Source organism: Macrobrachium rosenbergii, chromosome 10 (assembly GCF_040412425.1).
Source record: "Macrobrachium rosenbergii isolate ZJJX-2024 chromosome 10, ASM4041242v1, whole genome shotgun sequence".
In the NCBI taxonomy this organism is placed as follows: domain Eukaryota; kingdom Metazoa; phylum Arthropoda; class Malacostraca; order Decapoda; family Palaemonidae; genus Macrobrachium; species Macrobrachium rosenbergii.
Genome location: NC_089750.1, coordinates 27,323,565 through 27,339,347, shown reverse-complemented (window position 1 = coordinate 27,339,347; position 15,783 = coordinate 27,323,565). Strand labels below are relative to the sequence as shown.

The window sequence follows — 15,783 nt, the reverse complement described above, 5'->3', positions numbered from 1 at the left end:
GGGCGTACAGTTTACGTATATTGATATTCTCCTGTGTTGTACGATAATTTTGAAACGATATTTACTGTACGTCTTTTAAGATAGTACCAGTACTATACAAGTACCAGTACTGTATAGAGTATCTAACATACATTCTCATCTCAGCCATAGTTCTTGTCCCCAGTATCTCTCTCTCTCTCTCTCTCTCTCAAACAGTATACATATTACTTTAATGGAAAAAAAAACCAGCAAAATACCAATGATGAAACATTATTTCACTTGCAGAATACATTTATACTGTACTTAGACTTTTATGTAAAAACCAATTTCTCTCTCTCTCTCTCTTTAATGGAAAAAAAAAAAAAACAGCAAAATATCAATGAAATGTTATTTCAGTACAGAATCCACTTACACTGAGCTTAGACTTCTACATAAAAACCAGTTTCTCTCTTTTTCTAACAGTATAATATCCTTTATTAAAAAAAAAAAAAAAGGCAAAACATCAATGAAACATTATTTCACTTACAGAATTCATTTATACTGTGCTTAGACATCAATGTAAAAACCACAGTTCTCTCCCTCTCTTTCTCAATATACAGCACATATTTTAATGAAAAAATATAGTAATTAATGAATAAACAGTGTTACTCTATAAAAAAAAAAAAAAAGCAAATTAGCGATAATTTTAAGAGATACATCCCAAAGAAAATCTGCAAATTAGTGAAATTTCCCCGTGCACAAGTGAATGTGTTCCACAAAAATCTGCGACAAGGTGAACCAAGGAAATAAGAAATGTGTAAAACTGGGAGGGGGGGGGTCACTGTAATGGAATTGAGTATCCTTTCATGCTCTCTCTTTCAGACTGAGCACTGATCCTTAATTTCAAGATGGCTGCACTTCATTCTTTAAATCTTTAGGGACCAGAGTCAACAGATGATGAACCTGTGAGGTCCTGATCTGTTGCTGGGACCCTCAGGGCATCCTCGCTTCAAAACAAAATCTACACGATGCACCAAATACTCTCAGGAAACACAGATCCAGAGCTCCTGATTCAAACCATCTTTTATGCATTTTTCAGAAGATACTTTATGCCCTTGTTAGAACTGTAATTATTAACCCTTAAACGCCTATTGGACGTATCATACATCGCCTACAATTGTCTGTTGGGTGCCGAGTGGACGTACCGTACGTCGACTACAAAAAATTTCAACCTTCGGTCAACTTTGACTCAACCGAAATGGTCGAAAAACGCAATTGTAAGCTAAAACTCTTACATTCTAGTAATATTCAATCATGTACCTTCATTTTGCAACAAATTGGAAGTCTCTAGCACAATATTTCGATTTATGGTGAATTTTTGAAAAAAACTTTTTTCTTACGCACGGGCGTTAACTCAGCCGAAAATTTCATAAATTCTTTCGTCATTTTGTCGTAATTATTGCACTGTTCTATATTAGCCGTTACATAAAGTTTTATATATGAAAATGTGCACAATTTCATGTACAATACAGCAAAATACAACCCATGTTGTAGCTTTTATCAGTTTGGAAATATTTTCATATAAACCATGATAACTGCCAAAATTTCAACCTTCGGTTAACTTTGACTCGACCAAAATGGTCAAAAAACGCAATTTTAAGCTAAAACTCTTACGATCTAGTAATATTCAATCATTTACCTTCATTTTGCAACCAATTGGAAGTCTCTAGCACAATATTTCGATTTATGGTGAATTTTTGAAAAAACTTTTTCCTTACGTCCGCCCAGAAATTCTTTTCACGTTGTCGTAATGTTTACACTGTTTTATATTAGTCGTTACATAAAGTTTTATATATGGAAATGTGTGCAATTTCATGTAGAATACAACAGAAAATAACTCATGGTTGTAGCTTTTATCAGTTTTGAAATATTTTCATATAAATCACGATAACTGCCAAAATTTCAACCTTCGGTCAACTTTAACTCGACCGAAATGGTAAAAAAACGCAATTATAAGCTAAACTCTTACATTCTAGTAATATTCAATCATGTACCTTCATTTTGCAACAAACTGGAAGTCTCTAGCACAATATTTCGATTTATGGTGAATTTCTGAAAAAAAAAAAAAAATTTTTTTCCTTACGTCTGCGTCGCGGTAACTCGGCCGAACATCTCAGAAATTCTTTCACATGTTGTTGTAATGTTTGCATCGTTTACATTAGTCGTTACATAAACTTTTATATATGAAAATGTGCGCAATTTCATGTAGAATACAACAGAAAATACCTCATGGTTGTAGCTTTTATCAGTTTTGAAATATTTTCACATAAATCACGATAACTGCCAAAATTTCAACCTTCGTCAACTTTAACTCGACCGAAATGGTCAAAAAACGCAATTGTAAGCTAAAACTCTTACATTCTAGTAATATTCAATTGTTTAACTTCATTTTGCAATAAATTGGAAGTCTCTAGCACAATATTTCGATTTATGGTGAATTTCTTAAAAAAACATTTTCCTTACGTCTACGCGGTAACTCGGCTGAACATCTCAGAAATTCTTTTGTCTCGTTGTCGTAATATTTGCACCGCTTTAAATTAGTCGTTACATAAAGTTTTATATATGAAAATGTGCGCAATTTCATGTACAATACAACAAAAATAACTCATGGTTGTAGCTTTTATCAGTTTTGAAATATTTCCATATAAATCATGATAAATAGAAAAATTCGACTTTCGGTCAACTTTAACTCGACGAAATGGTCGAAAACTGCAACTGTAAGCTAAAACACTTACAGTCTAGTAATATTCAATCAATTAGCTTCATTTTTCAACAAACGAGAAGTCTCTAGCACAATATTTCGATTTATGGTGAATTTTTTAAAAACATTTTTTTACGTCCGCTGCGTTAAATTCATGCATCATTTTGTGATAATATTTTCTCTGTGTTGCTTTGATCGTTTTAAAATTTGTTATATACCAAAATCATCGCAATTTAGTGTACAATACAACTAAAAAAATTAACTCATTAGCTTTAACCGTTTTGCTTACAGCGCGATTTGTATACAATTATATACGAGTTTTTTTTTTTTCGCTGTCATATATTCCAATATTTATATATGATGATATTTTTTTTTCATTTCTGCTGGTTGCATACTAAACTTCAGGCAATGAGAGAAAAAATGAGCCAAAAATGAACTCTCAATCTTAAAAACTAAGCCTGCTGTGATTTTTTGAAAAAACTTTTTTTCCGCTTCGGCGCTAACTCACCGAACGCCGCCGGCATACGGGAGACGTTTTTGTAAATAGGGCTTCGGCATTAAAGGGTTAATAATGCATGTAAGGCACGGCAAGCTTTCCAACCATATTTATTTGAAATCTCTTTCTAAATTGTATATAGAATTGTTAACCATTCTTCAGGTATAACAAAACACATCTGTTTTTCCATGTAAATGCTACTTTTACGATCACAAGAGTTCTTGACCTGTCAAGAGATTTTGTGTCAAATAAGAATCCAACTTAAATCTACCTCTTACTCACCACCTCATTATACTGGTGACCCTGAAGATAACCAACACCGCCAGCACAAGCCCATCCAGCTACAACGTTGCAGCAGCAAGCATCCGCCTACCGCCCTTCACAACCAACACTGCAGAGGCCTGGTTTTTCTGAGGAGAAATTATCTTCAGGCTTAAGAAGATCTCCTCTTCATCCCACAAAGCCGACGCCATCCTAGGGTTCTTGCCAGACTATGTCTTCGAGCAGGTTGCAGAATCGCTCGCCGACCAACAGCCCACTGTCACCTACGAAGCACTGAAGGCCCAACTAAGTCATCCTTCAGCATGCAATCTGTCCTCCAAGCTAGGAAATTCCTAGACAACATAGGGACAGCAACAGGAGACCAGCAGCCATCGCACGTCTACAAGCAACTGCGGTGGCTAGTTACGATCCCCGGCACAGACGGCCGCCCAGAGGCTACGCTGGACCTTCTGAGAGGTGTCCTCCTCACAAAATTACCCTGCCAAAAGGTCCTGGCCATCCCCAACGCATCAACCATGGACCTCAATGATTTCCCGAAGACAGTCAATGCTGTCCATCTGACCCACAAGTTGGAGGAGCCTACACAACCACCCACAGCAGCAGACTAACACAGAGACGGGCAGCAATCCAGACGTGCCCCGCTGCCCCCATGCACTACTACCACAAGCCCAAAACAGAAGAATGTCTCAAGGGCATTTGTTTCTACCACTGGAGGTTAAGGAGTGAGGCCCAAAAATGCGAAAATAATTGCCTCATGTCAAAAAACATGCAGCGATCCAACAAAGTAAACATCAGCGGTGGGCAGACCGGTTGCCTCCTAAGAGAAACCAGGGCTGCTTTCCACTGTCTTTCTTCCAGGTACAGGCAAAAAGACTCAAGTGTTTTTTCATTGTAGACAAAAGATCAAATACGGAGTTCCTGGTCGACACCGGAGCACGCAAATCATCTGTGCCAGCCAACCCACACGAACGCCTTAATCTAACCCCCAGCACCCTACAGGTATCCAAGTTTCTCATTGGAGGGGTGGGTAGAGTTCTCAGCTAGCACACTGTTGGCCCAGAATTCGATTCCCAACCGACCAATGAAGAACTAGAGGAATTTATTTCTGGCGATAGAAATTCATTCCTCGTCATCATGTAGTTCAGATTCCACAATAAGCTGTAGGTCCTGTTGCTAGGTAACCAATTGGTTCTTAGCCATGTAAAATAAACCTAATCCTTCAGGCCAGCCCAAGGAGAGCTCTTAATCAGCTCAGTGGTATGGTTAAACTAAGGTATACTTAACTTTACAGGTATCCACTGCCAGCGGAGCCCCACTGGTAATACACTGGAAAGGGACCATGAATTTGTCGTTCGGCGGGAAGAAGTACAACTGGATGTTTGTCACAGCAGACGTAACAATCGCACTTTTAGGAGCAGACTTCCTAAAAGCCCACAACATGCTGGTAAGCATAGCGAAACAGCAACTGATCACAATACCCACCCCCGTAGCCCCACTCACACTATTCCGACTCATTCAAAATAAGTAGAGCATTTCAACTCGTCAGTGTCAACGTATAGCCTAAACGATTCGAAATGTACTGACTTATCGTAGCCTAAGTCTTTTATACTATGACACCCAGGTTACTTCATTCTTTTTAGTTCAAATTGTGATTAAATCAATGCACTGTGTTGTGTATATTAATTAAACAAATAATATAAACTTACTGTTGGCACATTCAGTGTTCCTAGCTCAAAATACAGTAGTCAGATTGGCGTGAGCACAATCTCTATTTCCTGACCCTCATCCAAAGCACACCTCAAGAAATTCTCCTTACATTTAGATATGCATAGCCCCTAAAGGAAGTTTTCCCTAAATGTACTTTAAGATGAAAAGGAATATTTAAGTGTATTTGAAGGCACCCACAACTATGGCTGCATTCTTGAGTCCTTATTAGCTCGAACTGCACTATATCAAAGCTGTGAAGAGACTGACTTCACAGCCATCTTTGACCGACACCAAACCTTCGACTAACCACCGGACAAACAACCGATACCGGTAGTTAAGCATTATTACATGTATACAGTACTTACAAGTAAACACACGAAACAGCCAAAACAATGTTTTTCACTACTAAATACCAACACAACGAAACATAATATCCTTCTTCTACATAATACGCATTTCCACTTATGTAAATTTAAAGAGAATACATTAAACTATACAGTACCATTACTTGTGGAAAAGTACAATCTCTCTTATTGAAGTTTTGACACACGCCAACTCCAGCACCATAGATAAGTCGCCTCCTACAGGAGTTCCTGGAAGAATTTAAGGACGACCTGCAGCATGGCCTGACCAAGCCTGCAAAGCACCACGTCCAGCACCACACAGTCACCAAAGGTCCCCCAGTGCACGCAAATTTTAGACGTTTGGCCCCAGAATGGGCAGGAATATGCCAAAAAGTCTTCAGCCCCTGGGCATCTCCCCTACACATGGTAACAAAACCTGATGGCACATGGCAACCCTGCGGCGACGACCAGAAACTTAACATCAAGACAGTACCTGACAAGTACCCACTCCAAACATCGCCAACATAACCAACCAAATGGGGCACCAAAATATTTACGAAGGTCGACTTGTTAAAGGGATACTTCCAAGTCCTGGTCGCGAAGGAGGAAACAGAAAAAACCGCCATTATCACCCCCTTCTGCACATGTACCAGCTAGAGCAGCTTCGGCCTTCGGAACTCAGGAGCAACCTTTCAACATCTGATGGACGAAATCCTGGGCAATCTACCCTTCTGAGTCATCTACATCGACTACATACTGATATTCAGCCCCAACATCCAGCAACATATGGAAAATATCCAGCGGGTCCTGTAAATGCTTAAAGAAAACTGATTCATGGTCCAAAAAGACAAATGCGAATGGGCAAAACCAGTAGTGGAATTCCTGGGTCACCAAATAAGCCCCGAAGGTATCAAGCCCCTCCCAACGAAGGTCCAAGCAATCACAGACTTCCCAAAACCAACAACAACAAAAGTCCAGGAATTCACGGGAATGATTAACTATTACCACCGTTTCACACCCAACCTTCCTGATATAATGGCCCCAATATATGATTGCTTAAAAGGAAAAGCTAAAAAATTATGTTGGTATGAAAAACAAGATAAAGCCTTCACACTAGCTGAAAAAGCAAATCACCTCTGCTGCCACACTAACCTTTCCTTTACCCCATAGGTCCCTCACCTTAATAATGGACGCAAGTAGCACAGCGATAGGCGTGGTACTCAAACAAGACACAGATGATGGTTGTTGCATGTTGGCATTCTTCAGCAAGAAGTTACTGACAGTGGGACAAAAGTACTCCATGTGCCACCAAGAGTTATTGGCAGTCCACAGAGCCACCACCACTTCCGACACATGCTAGAAGGACAATTCATGGTGCAGATGGGCCACCAACCGTTGGTACACCCCTTCACAAAAGCGGAGATGGGTGGTCAGCAAGGTAGCAGTGTCACCTATCGTCGATAGCAGAACATTTCTGCACCACCAGATACTTGAAGGGCTCTTCCAACAACTTGGCAGACACCCTTTCCCAAACTCCCATCAACACTGTCCAGATCAGGACATATCCCAAAATAGCATCGACTCAGAAGGATGACGTGGGCCTACAGTGACTTTGGTGGGAGAGCACAGCCCATACGTGGAGCAACTTACCCATCAATGATGGAGAATCAATCATTGCCTGCGAAACAAGTACTGGACGCCCGTGCCCATACCTACCGTTAGGGTTGAGAAGCCAAGCCTTCAACTTCGCCCAAAACCTGTCCCACCCATCAGGCAGATCCACTACCAAAACCTTGTCGGAGCCGTACATCTGGTGAGGAATGAAGGCGGACATCAAAAAAAAGTGGGCAAGAGAATACTTCCCACGCAAAACATCATAAATAACGAGGCACACAGAGACGGATGATAGAGTTCCAGACAACAAGAGATGACTGGCCCACATCCATGTCGACAGGAACACCATATGGCTAGAAGCAATACCAGTCAGGCAGCAGACAGCAGAGTTGTGTGAAAGCACTAATAGATTAGGTCAGCAGGCATGAAGTACAGCAGTACATAAGTGACAGAGACACTAACTTCACCTCCACCTTATGGAGCTCCCTCACCGCCAGCCCTTGGACAAAACTCGTTCACACAACAGCATACAACCCAGAAATTAACAGCATGGCGGAGAGGGTCCAACGCTTCCTCAAATCAGCACTCACCGCCAGATGTCAAGGCAGGCGTTAAAGAAAGGAATTACTGTGGGTCTTGCTGGGACTAAGAACAGCCCCACACGCAGCATCCAACGTATCGCCGGCAGAAGCACTCTACGGCCAAGTGTTGGCAATACTGGCACGTGTTTCTCAAAACACAACAGAGCCCACAACTCTTCCAGACGTCCGTAGAGCACTGGTAAATATCATACTGGTGAAGACAACATATGACGCAACAAGAAAATAATGTCCCCAAAGACCTTAAAACAGCAAAGTATGCGTTCATAAGAATAGACACATACAAGCTCCCCCCAAAACCTCCCCAGCTTACTTAGGACCACATCGCATATAGAGAGAGAGAGAGTACTGTGAGGTCCCAATCTGTCGCCAGGACCCTCAGGGCATCCTGCTTCAAAACAAAATCTACATGAAGCACCAAGTACTCTCAGGAAAACACAGATCCAGCACCTCTGATTCAAAAGACCTTTTATGCATTTTCGGAAGATACTTTATGTCCTTGTTAGAACTGTAATTACTAATGTATATAAGACATTGCAAGCTTTCCAACCATATGTATTTGAAATCTCTTACTAAATTGTATATAGAATTCTTAACCATTCCTCAGGTGTGAGAAAACACATCTGACTGTATATAGATGTCCCTCTGTTTTTACCTAATGTCAAATGCTACTTTCATGCTCGCAAGAGTTCTTGACCTGTCAGAGATTTTGTGTCTACAGTAAAAGCCCAGTATTCGCAGTCTCACAATTTGCAGACCCCTATTCACGGATTTCTCTGTGGAACATATATACACATTCGCAGAAAATTCGTCCATTCACGGTATTTTTCACTGAGAAATATTCACTAATTACTGTATAGTATTTTCATTTAATTTTCATGACTAAATGCACTTTTTTTGATAAAACTATAAAAATACTCAGCTATAAGCATTTTTAGCTTTTTTTTTGTGTTTGAACTATCAAAATAGGCAGTTCTAAGTGTTTTTAGAGGGGTTTTAAGTATTCACGGATTTTAGCTATTCGCGGGGTGTGTAGTACACATCCCCTGCGAATATGGGGGTTTACTGTATAAATAAGAATACACCTTGCATCTGCCTCTTACTCGCCGCCTCGTTATAAACCCAAGAGGGCTCCAAAGAGAAGTCAACCTACAGAGTGAGAGTAGTTATACAAAATGGTAATAAATAAAAAAATATGAGAGAATAGAAAATAAAGCCAGAATTCAGGAGAAATCCACAGAAAGGAATATATTTCCTCTTTCCTTAAACATTTACAGATCAAAAACCAAACTGCATTTGTCAAACTATTCCACATTTTAGTTGCGGCCATGATAAAATTCCTAGCAAGCTGAGTAGCATTAAACCTGATACTAGAAAATAACACTGCTTTCAGCAGCAGCCTGCTTTTATTGTGAGCAAAAACTACTTGGTTTGGTAAAGAAGGGTGCAAAAGTTATTTTTTATTGAATTGCATTTTATGCAACACACATATTGAACTTACTATGTCTATGCCAAAAGTCAACAATACTGGTAAAATAACCTTGACTGATGCCACAATTCTATCCAAGAGTTTGAGAGGAGAGTTAGCACCAAATACCACAACGGAGAACAGTACTCCAGTCATGAAAGGAGTAATTAAAGCATTTAGATATAATAGCTTCATTACGAAAAATCTGAAAACATTTTCATATGATGCTAAGTTTTTGGAGAAACAGGAAGCAATGTAACATATTTGCTTGTCAACAGTCAATTTCTTATCAAAAGTTACACTACCATTTAAATGTTAATCAGGATGCAAGTGTTCTGGATCGACTATCTATCGTACTTTGAGTCTTAGATGGGTTGAGCTTCATGCCCAAAAGCCTACTCCACTTATGAGCACATGTCGCAAAACTCTATTCAAAGATTCTTCAACCACATACCTAAGGAACAGAGAAGGAATGACAGCTAGAAGAGTAGCATCACCAGTATTTGCTTCACATTATATGTAAGATGTAGTAATAGGTTAAGAAAATTTGTCATACTTTAGGTCTTTCCTTTGTTGCAGAGACACTAGTGGCTTGAACCCAAAGGAGGACACTCTTTTTCCATTCATCCTTTTCTGAAATCCTGGTTTATTTTTTAGTTATGGGAATATGAAGGTACTAATTGTATTTAGGAGTGTACCTTCCAATAAAAAAGGTATTTTTTAGTTTTGTCCATCTAAAACTCATGGGGCTAGGTATCATATCTCATTCTGTAAGTGAGATTCTCCCTATAATTGTTCTTTCAGCTGTCTCTCGACAGTACCATTAGCTCTGCTGAAGGACTCTCAATAAAGGCGAAACTAGCTCTGAATTCCTCATTAACTTTTCCCAAGATGGTGTTCCTCTAGTTTCCAGCTGGTTGGGTTGTTTGGCTATTAATTTAACCAGACCAGTAATTTATTTAGCTCTCAAAGGGCTGGGACAAAGGATCTGGCTATCAAGAAAATTTTAATTAATTCACTAGTCCTTCCTCCATACCAATGGTATTCAGATAAATAATGTTACAATAATCACCATTAATAAAACTCCCCCAATCTCCCCACAACCTAGTGTGGTAAGGAAGTGAATAACGGGGAAACTGGAAACTCACCTCAAGATACTTGAAAGTTGAAAGGTAGAAAACAGACAGCCTACCAAACCATCCAGATATAGTTCTGACCTTTTTTCTTTGTTCCATCAGTCAAGTTTTGAATGTTTGTTAAGTATTGAAAGATATAATCTTCTGAAAATTTGTATTTCATTTGATTTATCTTTACCACTCACTGGCTAGCTATGTAATACAATGACAGTCTACTCCTAATTCATGTTCCCTAGTGAAATCATAGAGGACATGCTTACCACTAAGCTTCATTTTGCAATCAAATCGCCAAAAATGGTTTGACATTTCATAATGCTTTACCCAATAATCTATGCTGATTTTAACATTACAAGAATTAAAGTAAAGATGAAAAAGTAAAATTAGAGAAAAAATATGTGGAGGGGTTAAAATTGCAAGTGAAATGGGTGCTGGGGTCAAAAATGCTTTAAATACATGTACCTGGACCTGATACCAGGTTGAAGGTTAAGGCCTTACTGAGTATTTCAACTTCACTATCGCATTCATAACTTTGTCTTCTTGCAGGTAGAGACCTCACATGTGTGTGGGTGTGGGGAGGGGGAGGTGGGGTTGTAGTGCCACCAGTGCATGGTGCACTGTGCGCATTACTAAAGGGTGTTGGCAGTGTCCCTTCAGTCCCTAGCTACATCTACCTTTTGGCCTTTAACTTTACCCCCAATCTAATGTACTTTCTTCAATCTTGCTCTCCAACATCTTTTAACTGTTATTTCTTACTGAAATTGCAGTTTTCTTCTAGTGCCACACTTAGATCTTTGTACTTCATTTCCTTTATTTTCTGGATTTTTTATTCTTGCTGTCCAACCACAGCCCCCTATTTTCACTGCCTTAAGCATTGAATAGCTGAAGTGCCCCAGTGCTTGTCTTGACAGCTTAAGTTTCATAAATCACCTACATTCAGCAAGGAAAGAAAACAAAAAAAAAAAAAAAAAAAACTGCTAAAACTTTGACAGTCTGCATAAGCAATGGAAAACTGGGTGCATGTGGTTACCTTCCATCAGAATTCCTACTTTTTTTTGGTAAGATATACACACTCACTTTACCATATAAACTATTATCTCCTTTCTTTTCTGGGAAATATTTGCTTGCCTAAAGAAACCAACCAATTTTGAGCTAACTTCAGGTCTAGAAACACAGTATCATTACCACACTGTTTAGTCAGGATCAACCCATTCACCTTTAAACTTTCCCTCTCAGGATCTATGTTATGTTGCGTTGGTCTTTCTTAGCCCTCAAAAGACAGTTCTGTATCCAAGTGCAATCCTTGTGGAAACTGACACAATGCGCCAAAACTAAACATACACATATACAATGTACGTAACAACAGGAAACTAGTAGCCAATCACAGCTAGACACAAAAATTTTAAAAATGCACTAAAATGAAAACTACACCAACTCTAATGAACACACCAAATCCCAGCTCACCAATTTACAAATTCCATAGTTTTTCACACAATGTCTTCTGGAAAAAAAACTTTATTTCTATATCTGAAAAGACAATTTTGTTACAATGGAGAAAATTTATCAATCTTAAATATGAAGCTATTAAAAAGGTAAGAAATAGACTTACTTGGCAAAACCGATGAAATCTTCATGATTTGTGTTCATATAAGCTAATTCGCATTCATTCATAAGGAGGATGCTCTCTTTACATATTTGTTCACGCTCTCTTATGTGAGTTGTAATGATTCTTTCAGTTTCTTCCTGCAATCTTGGATATCGCGACATCTATTAAAAACACAAATGAAAAAATAACAACATGCCATTAACAGTTACTAGGAAATTCATGATTAGGACAGCAGTAAGTGACCTAATTCTAAATCTACGTATTTCATACAGCTAAACTTCAACAACACTGAATATGGATATCAGAACAGAAACTGATGAACTAAGTTATCCAATACAGTACTGTTAGTTATCTATGTAACTTGTGGGAAATAAGTAGTAACCAATGCCACCTGAAATATCAAATTTGCCAATATGGATGAAAATCATATCAGTAGAAAGCTCATTTTAACTTGATTAAAAATGCTAGCAATTAGAAACTGAATATTTTGCTCAAAATTACAAATTTGAAAACACTTGTCTACCTAAAATTAAAATAAAATAGGCAGCCATAAAGGCATAAAATTTATGTACCCAAGTACATATTACACTGACATCATATCTACTGTATAATTCAAATCTGTAAATCATTGTACACACAAAATTACAAACAACAGATGACAACATGCAGTCAAATGTAACCCAAAGTAAAGATGACATAGAAGTGAGTAACACTGCACTGCATTACATACTATAATTACAGCATTTCGTCGTTATTGACCTAATATTACACATCACAGGCAGTGCCCGGTTATCGGCAGGTGTTCTGTTCTGATGGTGTGATGATTACTGAAAACCAGCGATAACCGAAAATCGGCGATGACCGAAAATCGGTGATTTTTCAGGCTTATTGGCGCCCCTGTTAGGTCTGTATCCGTGCCAATACCGAATTATTGGCAGTGATAAGTGGAAATCGGCGATTTTCAGCGCCGAAAATTGCCGATTTTGTAGCTAGACAAGCACCGTAAAACCGGATCGCCGATAACCGGGGACTGCCTGTATACCTATTGAAAGATATTTTACAAAATTGTTGACAAATAATGTTCTATAGGCAATCATCACTACAGGCTCACAGTCCTTTATCCAAAACCCTACGGGCCAGCTGTGTTTTAGTTTTTGGATTTTTTTGTTTTACAGAACTGAAGCTTGCTTCACAAATACAGAAGCAGAGTTTACTCCCCCCCCCACCCCCAAATGCTGTAAAACTGAAAAATATACAGCATCAAAAGAACTGCAATTTGCATATCGAGTCACCACCCCACTTACTAACATTCAAGTTAGGAACATTCATAGATATGAGCAGACAGGGTCACAAGTTCCAGTTTTGCTTTGTGCGCCTATTCTGCTAGTAAGAATTTTTGCAAAGAACAGAACAGGAGGGAGAAGAACCACCTGTCCCTTTAACTCTTTCCCTGATTAACCAGAGTATTCTCATGACTGACTACCATGTATTCTTCTTACAATCACGAGAATACTCGTTCATACACATAAAATGTTCCTGCTGTACTTATTTCTATCTTCCTGATTTAACTCATTCTTTTATGAATTCCCATTTTCTATATTTCCTCTCCACTTACTAAACATTCAGTATGCATTTTTGTCAACAAATGGCACTGTGCATTGTTTAATTTATGAACTTCCAATGTCAGATGCTGCTCCTACAAAAATCTCTCCAAGTTCATAACTTTCAAAGCATGGAAAAATACAAAATTTTGAATATTGCATGAAGCTAAATTTTATTTTCTTTTTAACTTCCTAGCATCCAAAGAAATTTTTTATAATACTGTATAATTTCAAAGTACAGTGAAAATAGTATAATCTATGACTCCTGAGTTAACTTGGGAATGTAAACATCAACAAAAATAATGCACTACTGTACATATTAAAAACCAACTTACGAACAATTCAAGATATGAATGGCTGTCCAGAGCATAACTCATTTGTAAGAAGGGTGGTGATGGTATACTCATATCATCCAATTTTGTGTATCATCAACCTTACAATTTTGTCTCAAAACATGGTTTCATCACACATATTGTATATAGTGTGAGATGCATCTTCGGTAGATTGCATGAGGCTAAGCTTAAGGTGTGTTTCTTTTTTTGTATATAATACTAGGCTATGCTTCCTATGCCTGTCTCAGTTTTGGCAGATTCCACTGACAATGCACAAAATATCTAATTTAGCTTTTACCTAATAAATAGGCATAGAAGCAAAGTTCAGAAGGTTGAATGCAAACTCTAATGATTTACAACACTTACTAGTGTGTGCAAAATACTGGCATAAACATCATCAAGTAATGACAAACTGTATCGAGAAACAGCTCCCTGCCAATGTTAGTTACTATAACACATTTATTAAGGGTTGCATTATAGTTGTTGATTTAAGGAAAACTTGCTAATTTTCAATGGTGATTTCCATAAATAAAAATTTTTCATTCATCCCTTACGCAATGGAGAAGGTGTTAAGAAAATGTACATCAAAATTTAAGTTTGTAGCTGTGGCTCAAGAAACAAGAATGTGCAGGCTGCAAAATCTTCTGGAAAAGGCAAAAGCAACATCCAAAACTGGCAAAATAACATCTTTACTTCATTCAATTTATTGCATTTATCAATATGTCGCACTTTTTAAACCAAGCTTTTGATAACCTGTGAAAAAGGCGTATCTCCAAACTGTTTCATTTTCCCCGCCCGAGAAGAACCCTAAAAGAGTTCAGAGGTCTGGCTAAACAAATCATTTATAACTAACTAACAAACTGTTTCATTTGAGCTACTAATAGCAGTGATGTCAGTAAAATGCAATCAGCTGATGATTTTTGAGAATATAAACATTACCAAAATGCAAATGACATATGGTAGCTATGTTCACATCTTATATTACAATAATTGTGTGACAATACATGAAATAGGATACAGTAAGTAAAAGTAGATTTATTCAAAATATTAGAATAAAAATTTGAATAAATCTATCATTTTACTTACTGTATCCAATTATATTTCAGGTATTGTCACATTATCATTGTATTATTTGACTGACAATCTCTCTCTCTCTCTCTCTCTCTCTCTCATATACAAACAGGGTAAAGGTTTTGGAAAGTCACAATATGAGCGTATACAGTAAACACATGAATTTAACATTAAGTGGGAGTATAAGTGGCATTGCAGTTCATCAATCTTATGACAATGCTCTACCCTCCACATATGAATTTTCTTTTTTTAGAGCTTTTTAGTTTTTAGAATTTTGCATACAGGATTGTAAATCTATAATTGTAAAGACTGTCTAGCCTACAATATCAACTTTAAAAGATATTTTACTTCAACACCAATACAGCTAACCTACAAACTCACTTTGTCTCCAAGTTAACATTCGTTTCTGATGCTTCTTTTTTAGGAATTTCATTGATAAAAAAACTTCTTTGTCTTTGAGAGATTCCTCTGCTTTGTGGCCCTCTTCTAGTTGCCTAAAGGATGAAGAGTGTATCAAGACTAGTCACAAGATTTAATAATCCCCTGAGCCCACTGTCTTCATGATTTTACAGGACCTTAGGAAGGAAAGGGTTCTTTTCAACCCCCAAAGCATGCAAAGTCAAGTAGTTTACACTCTCATTATCAAGTTACTGACTTGCTTCACAAACCAAATCACTCATTACCTCTCTTGAGTCCTCCTTCCAACTCTGTATTCTGAAAGCTCTCATCCTCTGGATAGTTCTTTGCTTGTTGCCCTGCATAAGCATTGCCTCCTCAGGAAATCTGTCCCCTCACTCAATAGTTGCTGGTC

General features: G+C 38.1%; 1 protein-coding gene across 18 annotated transcripts in view; it reads right to left on the bottom strand.

The window, feature by feature from the left end:
- Window positions 1-15,783, bottom strand: part of shi (dynamin-1 shibire) — a 367,093-nt gene that overhangs the window by 198,685 nt on the left and 152,625 nt on the right. For all 18 annotated transcript variants that reach the window (XM_067110075.1, XM_067110066.1, XM_067110067.1 and 15 more), the window contains exon 8: window positions 11,972-12,129. In XM_067110075.1, coding sequence (XP_066966176.1) covers window positions 11,972-12,129 — 158 coding nt within the window. The remainder of the gene's footprint in view (window positions 1-11,971; window positions 12,130-15,783) is intronic.